The 12,168-nt window shown below is 41.8% G+C and overlaps 1 protein-coding gene across 1 annotated transcript in view; it reads left to right on the plus strand.

The window, feature by feature from the left end:
* The first annotated feature begins 8,342 nt into the window (after window positions 1–8,342).
* The window catches only part of CPS1 (carbamoyl-phosphate synthase 1), a 96,531-nt gene continuing 92,705 nt past the window's right edge, over window positions 8,343–12,168 (plus strand). The window contains exon 1 of the mRNA XM_059820495.1: window positions 8,343–8,465. Within this exon, the coding sequence (XP_059676478.1) occupies window positions 8,343–8,465 (123 nt within the window). The remainder of the gene's footprint in view (window positions 8,466–12,168) is intronic.

A 12,168-nucleotide genomic window follows, 5' to 3' on the forward strand; every position in this document is an offset into this window, starting at 1 on the left:
CCCCTGGATACTTCGGTTGTTTTGAGGCATGTTTCCTTCATTTTATAAAACTGTGCATTGGGCATGAGGGTCTGTTTCCACAGCTAAGTATTCACCTTGCAAAACTAAATTACTGTTAGCTGTCAGCTAGACTGAACTAATATTTTTGAAGAAAAGTGAAACTGCATCTCAGTTTGATTCTGATGCTTTTTGACATTTCAATTAAAATACCAAAATGAAAGTCTTCATTTAGTTTTTTAACTGAAATCTGCTTTTTGGTTTGTGTTTTGAAAACAAAAAACCAGAAGGAAAATTTTAATTTAAAAGAGGAAAATTGTGTTTCTCTAAAAAAAAAAAAAAAAAGGTCTGCAGTAGTTCAAATGACTACTTGCAGTATTTTATAAAATCAGATTTTGAGCAACTCTGTTTAAAACGTTTCTTTATACTTTTTTGTTTGTTTGGACTCCCAGACAAAAAGTGACGTTCAGTCAGAATTAGGGAGATGTTTCAAGTTATAGTTACTGTGGTTTCCATCCAAAAGTATGAATGTATCCATGTTTTCTTCAGACTGGGCTTCTGTCAGCCAAAGACCCATGAGGAGAACAGGCTGAATTTTTCACTGTATCTCAAGTCCTCACCAACCTGAGGTTTGCGCATCTTATTCACAGAACACTTGCACGTTGTGTTTTCCATTAATTTACATTGACTCAGGGCTCAAATCTGTGAGCTCTCCTTCAGACATGCATGTTTTCTGTGAGCGAGGACTGCAGGGTTGGGACTTAGGAATAAGATTTCGTTGTGCTGTTAAAAACAGATTTTGTACTGTTTTTCATATTGATTATTCCTTTCTGCAGGAAATAGTTAAGGTTTGGCAGGATTCTTGCCATTTCTAGTGCAAGGTGCTAGTTAGCAGAGATGGCAGTCAGAATCTGTCCTTGCAGGAAAAAGAATCAAGTAGAAAATTATATGAAAACAAAGGGAAAAGGTGTAAAGACAGGAATTAGTTCTGCTTTTCAGGCTGACTTCTACAATCCAATTACAGCTATCAATAAAATCTTTACAGCTTTGTCTTTGGAAGCAGATAAAACTGCCCTTATATTGCCTCCATATTTAGGTGAATCTTTGGCTAGTAGATACAGAGGATGAAAAAAATAAATGAGTGTGAAGATATAAAAGGACCAAAAAAAAAATTAATCATCTGATCATGTAACTGATCTGATAAGAACATGCCATCACTATGATGGCAAGTTCTTAAATTTTTCCAGATGTTCTCCGTAACAATTTTTACTCAACTACATTATTCAATAGCTGTTTTTCTTCAGCAGGAAGGCCTTTCTCAGTGACACTTGGAACTGAAAAGAGCAGATTTTCTGAAACGCTCTGAGAAGTAAAATGGACAGCATAAGGAAACAATGGAGTGGAGTTGTGGATGAGTGTATGGTATGCTGCCCTGTTACACTTCAATCTGGTGGGTAAAACTGTGCATTTAAAATCTTACAGTTGAATGCTGCCATGCTTACAAAATTGTGCATGACTTTAGACAATAGTTCCCAGTGAAGGCAGCAAGCCTATTTGTACAGTGAGACATCAGCTGCCCTGTCAGGCTGACGTGTTACTGGTTGACAAATTAGAGGGATCACAGAGATTTTGTGGGAATTATAAGAGAAGTGCCTGCCATTACAAGAGAAGTGCCTGCCACTACCACATGGGCAAATTAAAAAAAAAAAAAAAAAAAAGGCAACAATTGATTTGTTCATTCTTGCTTTTTGTTGTGTTTCTGTGAGCAGTCATGGGGGGAACTGAACTTCTGTAGACAGGGAGGGTGACTTCTTTCCTCTGAAGCGCTCTCACTGGAAAGCAGCTTTCAGGACCCATGGAGTGTGGTGGGCAGGAGAGTCACATCAAGGAGCTGGGAGAATGTTACTCATGCAGAGAAACTATGAAAGGAAGCAGAGAGCAAAAAGCCAGCTCTCAGCAGTAGAAAGGACTAGGGACCAGAGAGGACTGGGCAGTTTGCGTCTCAGGAAGACACTGAGTTGGACGGAAAACAAGCTGCAAGTGAGAGCACACCTGTAAGGACACAGTGGGCAGCTAGGAGCAGTCCATTTTTAGTTCCTGTTCTTCTTGCCTTGTCACTTGGAATTCTTTCCATCTAAAAAAATAAATCATCTGAGTTTATATTCAGTCATTCCCATCTTATTAGTTTAAAAGCAATTTGGTATTCTTTAGGAAGCTTAGGGTAGAAAAAAGTTTAGGGTGAAGTCTAGTTTACTTGAGCTATTGTCACATCCATTCTATGCTTTAGTGAAACTGGAACAGGAGAACGAAAGCTCACGGTTTTACCCAAATGAATTCAGGTCTATGATAGAATAATAAGTAAAAGAAAATTCAACAATCATCAAAGCTTGGCTTTTTGGATAACAACCAGTCTCTCCATCTCTGAGGAATCAAGCAGGTGGATTTTTAATACGGTTTATTTGGCTTGTCAGTAAGTTAGGCAAGCAAAGAAAGTGGTTATCAATGTTTATGCCACATGAAGGCACTCTGAAATAACAAGAGAGCATACAGGCTTGAATGTCTGCTGTTTACTCAAAACTTGACTGAGACTGAAAGGGAAGAGGAATTGCTACGGCCAAACTTTGATCTTTTCTCCATCTACATATATGTCTGTAGTATACTTCTGTCAAGGTACCAGTTGGCAGGAGCTGTCACACCCGAGGTGTTGCAGAATGGATTAGCCATTTCCCCAAATCATGCTTCATACTAACCTGCATGTATTGTTCTGCCAGGTTTCATGAACTTTTTCAGTCATATCTCTATGGATATGCAGTATAGTTCATGTGATGTGAATTCCCAACTGCAGGGCAGTGCTAGACTTGTACTGCACACACGCAGAAGACCTGATGCTTCCAGGAAACTTTGATCTCCATGTGTGAGTTCTAGAGAGTCAACCTGTGCAGGCAGAGTGGACACAGTCAGTATTTCTAGCTGTCCAGAAATCCTGAATGAATACATGGAACCATCAATTCCTGCTAATGCAGAATTTCTGTCTGGAAAAAGGTAGCATATGGCAAGACCTGAATTTACTATAATTTGAAATGTAACTTTTTAAATTTTGTCTTCTGTGCTGAGGTCAGAACCATGTCTTAACGTTTTTTATCACATTTACAAACCTTTTTTGCTTCATATATGAAGGCTGAAGTTCTCTAATAATGAACTGCTACTGTTTAGCTGGACTTCAGGAAGAAGGAAAAATGTCAGGATGTACAATCATGTGAGGTGGTAAGGGTGAATCAAAATGCAGCACCCAAATCTGAAGATTGTATTTTGATCTGCTATGAACCTCTCCCATTAAAATTTAAAATACCCTTTTCCCCAGACCTCCTCTAAAATAGAACAAACTATGTGGAAAAACCCCATGTTCTGACTGTGGCTTAAATAACAGAATTCAGGAGAGCCAGGGGGTAAGGCTTGCACTTGATTCTTATTCCTTTCAGTTTCTCTCCATATACTCTGGTGAAGATCAGCCTTAGTTTTGAAATTGTTCGCTTGTTGCACTTTGCATCACAATTACTGTCTTTTCTAAACATTGTGGGGTTTGCTTGAAATGCTTCATTTGATCTGAGATTGGCTTAAAGCAGCAGATCTGAAAGTGCAACTGAGCTTGCTTTCTCTCCTGCAGCAATTCAAGAGGATCAGGTGATAGGGGATGCCTGGATGCTGTTAGTTCATTTGCATGTGAACAAGATAACTTCAGTTTATTCCCCCGCTACGTACTGCAAAGTAAGTAAGTTATGGTCTCTGGGGTTTGATAGAGTTGTTAACAGTATTTGTTCACAGCATATTGTTATCTAGCTCAAGCTTACCGTTGTATCCACTGCAGTGATCCTGCTTGATATACTAACACCTGATTAGAAAATGTATGTCAATGCTTAATATTTTTCAGGCGCTTTCAAAACTCTTCCTGTAAGTTCCTTGGGAAGCAAGTAGAGCTTGCCTTGAAATGGAAGACAGGGTTTCCAAATCACTTTGAGGGCTTTTCTGCTAGCCGTAAGGATGGAGCAGAGTATTTGTCTTGTTCCCTGTGGCAGCAGAGAATTTCAGTTTTGCTGGCACCTTCAACTATTCTGCATTTCCACTCAATATTTTTGAAATGTGTTTTAGTCGGGGCAAGACAGGGTGGTCAGAAATCAAACACAACATGACAGATGGCAGGAGAGGTTTCCAAAAGCATCTGAAGCATACTTGGGAAAAAAAACCTCTCTGATCTCAACTACAAGAAGGAGAGTCCGAGCAATTCACGTGGGCTGCTTGTTACACTGATCACAATCCAGGGGAGACTGATGCCACTGGAGCTCCACTGAGCTGGAGGCAGTTACTTGGGACTTGCATTGACGTGAATCTGGGCCAACGTGCCCACAAATTGGCCCTGATCTTGTCTTTCACCAAAGAACAGAACTATCTTGTGCTTTTTACAGAGAACTTGAAAATGAAAAATCCTGTGTAGCTTGGTTGCTTATAGTGGAGCTTCCGAGCTGTGATGAGCGGCTTTGGGAGCTTCCATTTTGGGGTGCCAGTCCTGGGGCACCTAAGCAGGGCCTCAAAGGTTCTAAGCACTTCTATTCTGAAAATGAAGTAGTTTGTTTTAAGCCTCTGAAAATGTAGGCATTTAGCTTTCTCTGAATATCTTGGCCCTGGGGATTTACAAAGCCACAGAACACTGATTTTGTTTGATTTTTATGGTACAGTGGGACTATGTGATGAATTTCTTTTCTGGTGTTTTTCACTTGTAAAAGTAAGAAAAAGCTCCTCATTTTAATGAGCACTTTGCTTTCCTTGTCCTACTCCCTATCTGTGTACAATATAGCATGAATGAATATGAAACAAAAGGCAGCCTGCCTTTCTCTAAACAGCTATGCCAAGTCTAAGACCATGTTAAGGAAGTCCAAATTGTGAGTACTTCCCCCCTTTCCCCCCCAGTATTTGAACTGTTCTTGTCTGAGTGAATCTTCTGCCTTCTTGGCTTTATATTCCTGATGTCTCTGATATGTGTCATTCCTCCAAGAGCCCCATCCCAAACTTTCTTTCCTGAAGGGATGATACGATTGCAAGTCATGTACTGGCAGGCAAGTTTTAAGCTCTGGCAGTATGGTTGCATCTCCATAAAACCATTGATCTCTGCTTTCCTTTTTCCACTCTTCTGTGGTTGGTTTCTTTTTCCTTATTGATTCCCTGTTTCTTAGTGATTCTGCCTCTTCTGGTCTTTATGTTAAGTGAAGCACATACGTAAGATCTGTCTGAACCACAGAAGGCTTGTTTGTACGTTGACAGGTTTTTCTGAACTGAGGCTTCTCTCAGGAATACCTGATGTATTTTCTGGCCTTAAAGAGTCAACAGTTCATCACCTCTTTTTAGCACGTTGGCAGTGAGACAAATAGCTTGGATGTTTTTTTCTGGTTTTGGCACAGGGAAGTTCCTCCATCGTGGTGGAGGCTTTGAAAAGGAAGGTGGTTCTTTCACTGGAGGGATAACCTTCCTAATCTCAGAAGGTCTGAGGTGGACTTAATCAATTTTGATAATAAAATGTGGATTTAAAAAAAAGGAAAGACAGCAGGGTCAAATCTATAGCAGTAGTCAATGGGGCACTCTTGCTGTGGAGGTGATGAAGGAAAGAAGTTTTTTGCCTGTTATTCCCCCATATAGCATTTCATTCTTAATATACAGCTGCCACATTAGATCTGTGTATGTACTGCAGATTCCTGACAAACTGAATCCAGTTCATGATGTGGTTATGCAGCTGTTTTCACCTGGCAAAAGATGCTGCTCTGCCAAAAGGCATGGTCCTTTTTCTCCTCGCTCCTGACCCTCTGTGCTCATGAATGGCCTCATGGTGAAAGGAAAGGGTTAGTTTTTAGCTGGATCTATCTGCCTCATTGTGCAGCCACATTGAAACTCAGGTGGTGGAAGGGGGTAGTTAGGAATTAGCAGTTAAGGTGCTGAAACTGCCAGCATGGAATGGTTCTGGTTCAAACACGTGTATACCCAGAGCCCAAAGTAACTTCCTGATGTTGGTAGAAAGTAGAATGGAGTGCAGAATTTGCCCTTCAGTATAGCCATAACAAAGGGCAGTGCTGCTCATAACCTTCCAAATGCTATGTGTGACATTCGTGGCAGTGTAAAGCTAATGTAACATGAAATGTGACTTTGGAAGAAAGCGGGCTTCTGAATTGCATGTGTGAGTGCACGTGTGTTTGTATATTAAGATGACCTTTCTAGTACAAGGTATAGGTCTTTGCAATCTTTTCACTTACAAGTGTGCCTTTGCTTTCTGTACGTCTCCTCTCCCATGTGTATCTCCAACCTGGATCACTACAGGCTAGAGCCAAGCAAATGGAGGAATAGCTAACAAAAACATTTCCCAGTTCCCTGTATTCTTTTTGTTTGCAAAAAGTGAAATCTGTGTCTCTTCAAGCTCCTGCTATGAATCGGAATGATTGTCAGATATTGTAGGAAAAATAGTTACGTCTATCCTAAACCGTACTCAAGTTACCAGGGAACATTGTTGGCTTGCTTCTCCCAGCTCTGCACACTTGTAAAGCTCATGTTAAAGCAGCGAGCTCGTCTACACACAGTCTGTCTTCCACCCTATCTCTGTCTGTCTCTTTCAATCATCTGGATTCAGGCCTTTCCCATGTGTTTCTCATCCACGTCTCCAATAAGGTCTCCACATCACAGAGGGTACCCAAACTCATTGCCCTCTCTTCTGTCTTCTATTACGTGCATGACTGTTCAACCTGGTGCTATAATGAGCTGCACAGGAAATATTTTTATGTGATACTGGCATCAATTTAGACTAATCTCAAACCACTGTATACAAAGAAGTCCTGATTATTACTGTCAGTGATTAGAAAAGGTAATTTAAATCCTTTACAGCAGTATGTGTCCAGCTGCAAAAAAAAAAAAAGTCTGTATATATCTTTTTTTTTCTTGCTCTGACATAATTGAAGCTTTGATCACCTGGGTTTCAAAAGATGCCTCACCATTTTATTTCTTCAAGAATAATAATGTGCATGCTTCTCCCACAGCTTTTGTCTTCATTAGGCATTTTCATGTCTGGCTAATGAGGAACACAATTCTTTTTAAGGCTATGGTGTAGGGTTATAGGGAATATGTGATAGTCACAAAGGTCTGTAGTCAGTTAGGAGATAGCATATGGAACATTTCACCTTATTTCAGCTGTTGTCCATTGAAATTTTACCAAAAGATGTTTTTCTCTTGCAGCCATTTATTTTTCCTGGTGATATCACAGAATCACTATGGAAGACAGGAAGAGACCTGTAAGATCATCAAGTCCAACCATCAACCCAACCCCACCATGCCCACTAAACCATGTCCTACAATGCCACATCCACATGTTTCTTGAGCACCTTCAGTGATGGTGACTCCACCACCTCCCTGGGCAGTCTGTTCCAGTATTCCACCACTCTCTCAGTAAAGAAATTTTTTCTAATATCCAGCCTGAACCTCCCCTGGTGCAACTTGAGGCCATTTCCTCTTGTCCTGTCGCTAGTCACTTGGGAGAAGAGACCAACACCCGCCTCTCTGCAACCCCCGTTCAGGTAATTATAGAGAGTGATGTCCTTTTCATTTATTTGGGAAGGGGCAGCACTTTGGGACCTGTGCTAGGGCTTCTAGTGGCTGTGTGCTCTCCAAACACAGAATAAAAAGACTATAGCTTTCCACAGAATTTGGTATTCCCACCTTACTTCTTTTAGTACAAGTATGCCTGTAGCAGTCACAGGCTGTCCCACTAGCTAACATGCGGACCCCAGATCACACGTTGGAGAGCACTCAAAAATACACTATGAACAGACTGTCTTAATTTGCCTAGACCACAAGCTATTAGAAGAACAAGTGGTGCTGTTCCTTGTCTCTTACTGAAATGTAAAGTGTTTGTTTCAGAGTGTGAGGACTGTCTTCTTTGCTGTGGGTGTGATTTCTCTAGCAGGTTTTGCTGTCTTCCAGCAGGCAGAGCGAGTGTCTGGCCTGTGATGCAACCCCTACAACAGTGCTCAGAGACCAACCTGAAGAAAAGTGTTGCAAGGGTGTCTAAGCAAGCACCCTTCCAAGGAGGGGCGGGAGGAGGTGGGGCTGCGCCAGAGACTTTTAATGGCAGAATAAGTGGGAAGGTGTAGGGCAGTGCTGTACAGTCAGTCCAGCACACCCGCTGGGTGTCTCTGTTCTTTTCCCTGTGATCTGCAAGAGTATATTGTCTGCACCAAATCCTGAAGAAATACATACAAGCAGATTTTTGTTTTGTCTTGTTTTGTTTAAACTTTAGTTACCCATCAGCAACTTTCAAGATGACAAGAATTTTGACAGCTTGCAAAGTGGTGAAGACTTTGAAAGGCAGATTGGAGTTTTGCAATGTGTCTGCTGATCACTGGAATTTCTCAAGGACTGGTACCAGGTTGTTGAGCATCAAGGTAACAGTAACTGAGCTACTGTGGTTTAATAGATATGTTTGGCATGCTGAGAGATAGCTTGCTGCAGATAACAGGGCTTACCTAGACACATAAAACTGAACCAAAGGAGATTTGTCTGAACCCTAAGCAAAGGGGTTGCTTGGCTTAAATGGTTTTATTAGCTAAGCAAACACACTTTTTGTGTAGTCTGGAATGGAAATTATAGGGTAAATTGCACCAAAAGGTGGAAGTTCAGGGTTTCAGTTAATTATTATATGGTATTTTCTTTAGAAACACCCCACCCTTCTATAGGACTGATAGCTAACAGAGCAGATCTTTCAGTCCATATGAGCATGAATCAGCTAGGTATTTAAAAACATGAATCGGTTGAAGCATGTGATTAATCCTATTGGATCTACAAAGGATCTACTTTCAATGTATTGGAAACCATGATGGCTCTGAGATTATTTGGAGAGGTAGACAACTCTTTGTGAATGCATCAGTGTGTTGGCTCTTGATTTACTGGGGCTGGAACTCCTTTGTTCACTTCCCCAACTTTCTTCTGCTCTTTGTTACAAAGGCAGCATTTTGACCAGCTTTGCTAGTGTAACTCAGGCAGGTGTGGCAGAGTACAGTGCTGAAATGGGACTTTCTGTGTGAATTCTGTAGCACTGGCAGTGTTTTGTCATCATGCACTTTGCATTGCAAAGGCGCTCTTGCACATGTATCCTGTTGAATCAACAGTGTAATAGAATTAGCAACTTGTGGAGTGATGTTTCAGTGGGTGGTGGGGAAGAGCTCTTGGAGACTTGGGCTGTGGGTACCCAGTGGATGCTACCTTACCTGGCAGGGTAGAATAGACGGCTGATCAGTATCATTCTGTCCACTGAGAACTAGGGTTTCTCTTACTTGTCCCACAGCCACTGATTTTTCGGGAGTTCTCTGAGCTCCTGGCAACAGACCTATTACTTTTAAAACAAAAATTGGCCACAGAGAAAAACTGGATGAGGAAAGAGGCATCCCTATTTTTATCCCTTCCTTCAGCATGTGAGTTCTCAGTTTAGCTTTGTCTCACCCATGCTTAAAAACAGAGCCTGTGTTGTGACTAGTGTTCTTGCTAATGGACCTGTCTTCCCCTTCACAAGAGTACTCAGCAGGCATGAACTGTTACCTTGTTCACTGTCTTAAAACACAGCACAGTAATCTTCCTCCCAGCAGATTGATCCTGACTCGGCAATCAGATCTGGCTTAGGAGGAAGTTATTCCTCCTTGTGATGACAATAGGAGTCCTACTTGTGAATTAAAAGCCATCATGGTTACCAGTTTCCACAGCTGCACCATCTGAAGAGAAAGTAGGGTTCTGACATGAGGAGTGAGTTCCTTGGTTGTTCCTCAGGCTGGGGAAACTATGTTGGTTTGACACTAACTTCACATTAGAACTATGTCAGAGCCCTCAGGTGGGGCAGTGCTGTCTCTCACATCTTCCAGGGCAGGTGCCAGCTTCTATTGTTCCATTTTGAAATCTCAGCACTGGGCTAGAAAGTGTCTCTTGGTGTGACAGAACAAATTGTGATACTGTTTGAACAACCTCTTCTCTTTGGGCTTTGTGCTTCAAACTGAAACGGGATGGGAGAAAATGGAGACAATTTTACTGCCAGTATTGTTGGATGGGTGGAACCTGTGAAAGCCCTGAGAGGTGCTGTTGGCAGATGTCACAGTGTCTGGAGGATAGGAGCCCAGGATTCATAACTGGCTGCTTCGTTTATGACTGGTGATGGCCTGGAGCATCTGTATGCTGATGCTGTGTATTGTAGAACAGGAATCCATGCAAGTACACTCAAGTTCACTAGGGTTTTAGAAACTGTCAAGCCATCTAAGCAGGACTGAAGAGTTCTGTAGGAATGCCATCCTTGCTTGTCTCTATTGCCTCTGATACCTGTCTTGCTTTTCAGAGCTGGCTCAGTTATTTCTGCCATGCTCTGTAGAGTACAGCAGTTGAAGGCTTGTGATGCACAGAGAAGTGAGTTCAAAGACACATTAGTCTGATTATAAGTCTGTGGCAGTAAAAGGCATCTTCTGCTGGTAAAGGTGTGTAGCCCATGGTTAGGATTGCTGGTTCAGCTTTTGATGAAACACCATCTTTCTTTACAAATCCTGGTATAATTCTGGTAGGCACTTGTAGCAGACTGGATCTGATGCGTTCTTATACTGATGGATTCACATCTGAAGTTTGGATTTGGCATCTTAAATGACAGATTGATGGTGTCGCTCATTCAAGGACTGCACAGCAACAGACCTACAAGGTCATATCTCATAATGCTGAGGCATCCAATTAAGAAGTTTCATGCTCATGGAAAACTGCTGCCCTGCTCTGATGGAGTTACAGTACCAGCTGTTCTAGCATCTACCTAATACTGTGCTTGTAAAGCTGAAGAGTTATTGCTTAAAGCCAATGACACCAGTGCTGAAGGCAAGGACAATGAATACCTGTTAAGAAAGCAATACCAAGTGAAACCCTTGAGAGCTAATTTAACCTCAGTCCCAGCAATTGCAAATACACCTCAGATGGGTCATAATGAATTGGGCCCTCTTTCTGTTTCAAGGTGTATGACAGGATCTATCGCAGGGCGGCCAAGACCTACTGTGCATCTGAAGTGCTGAGTCAGGTGGAGCATTTGTACCTGCACTGTGACTAGCTGGCTCACCACAAGGTGTGGTGCTAGCCAGCCAGCCCCAGAAGTCTCTTTCTGACATATAATATATGACATCTTCTGCCTTGGCATTGACAGTGGGGAAAGTTGAGTTGACTTGATCATTTGAGTTCGATACGTACAGGAGTTTGTGCTGTCAGAGTGGAAGCTTGAACTCACGGATAGTAAGAAGGCTGATATCTAGTGCAGTTTAGGAGCCTGCGGCTCTTGAGATCTCGGCTCAGATTTTTAACACCACCTTTGCCACAGGCCACGTGATTCTGTTTCAGTTCAGAATCTGGAATACAAAAACTTGAACCTTTCCTGGCCTGGGGCTTTTGCTCTAAGACAGTGTGAGGCTTATACACCTTTTTCATGGGACTTACAGAAGCAGAAGTGGAAGAGACTCTCTAATATACATATGCAAGCAGTAAAGCAGCAGGCCTGAGGGAAAATTTAAGGATAAGTGGTCCTAAAAAGCCAACCTATTGCATAGCTTTGTGTCAGAGTGTGGAAGTTAACTGTAGTTGTGAGACAAGTGACCAAGCAGTGACTTATGGCTGGGTTTAGTGTTCTAGCCGTCATTAGGGGTAATGGAAATTTGTAAGAAGTTTGGAGAAAGAGTGAAATGCAAAATAATTAAGGTGTGTGGGCTAATGGCAGTATAGGTAATGATCCCATTCTCCCATTATTGCAGGCTTAAATGAGCATTTAGTTGCTTTTTACTGCTTTTTCTCAGTGGGCTATTTTAGAGAGCATAACAAAATACAATGAAAACATGTTTCTAACCTATGTATAAGCTAAGTAAAGTATTAGAGAGCATGAGGGAGAGGTGGTAGTTCTAGTAGAGCACCTAATAATTCTTCTCTCAAGTCTGTTTTCTGTCCAGTTAAGCTCAGCCTATGAGGGGAAACACCGTTGTAGGTGAGCAGTCTGAGATGTGGGGACTTACAGGTCTGTATTTCCCTATTGCATGCCATCCTTCAGTTCCAAAGCAGAGATGGAGCATCTGCGAGTGAAAAAGGGGCACAGAG

Source organism: Gavia stellata, chromosome 8 (genome assembly GCF_030936135.1).
Source record: "Gavia stellata isolate bGavSte3 chromosome 8, bGavSte3.hap2, whole genome shotgun sequence".
Classification (NCBI taxonomy): domain Eukaryota; kingdom Metazoa; phylum Chordata; class Aves; order Gaviiformes; family Gaviidae; genus Gavia; species Gavia stellata.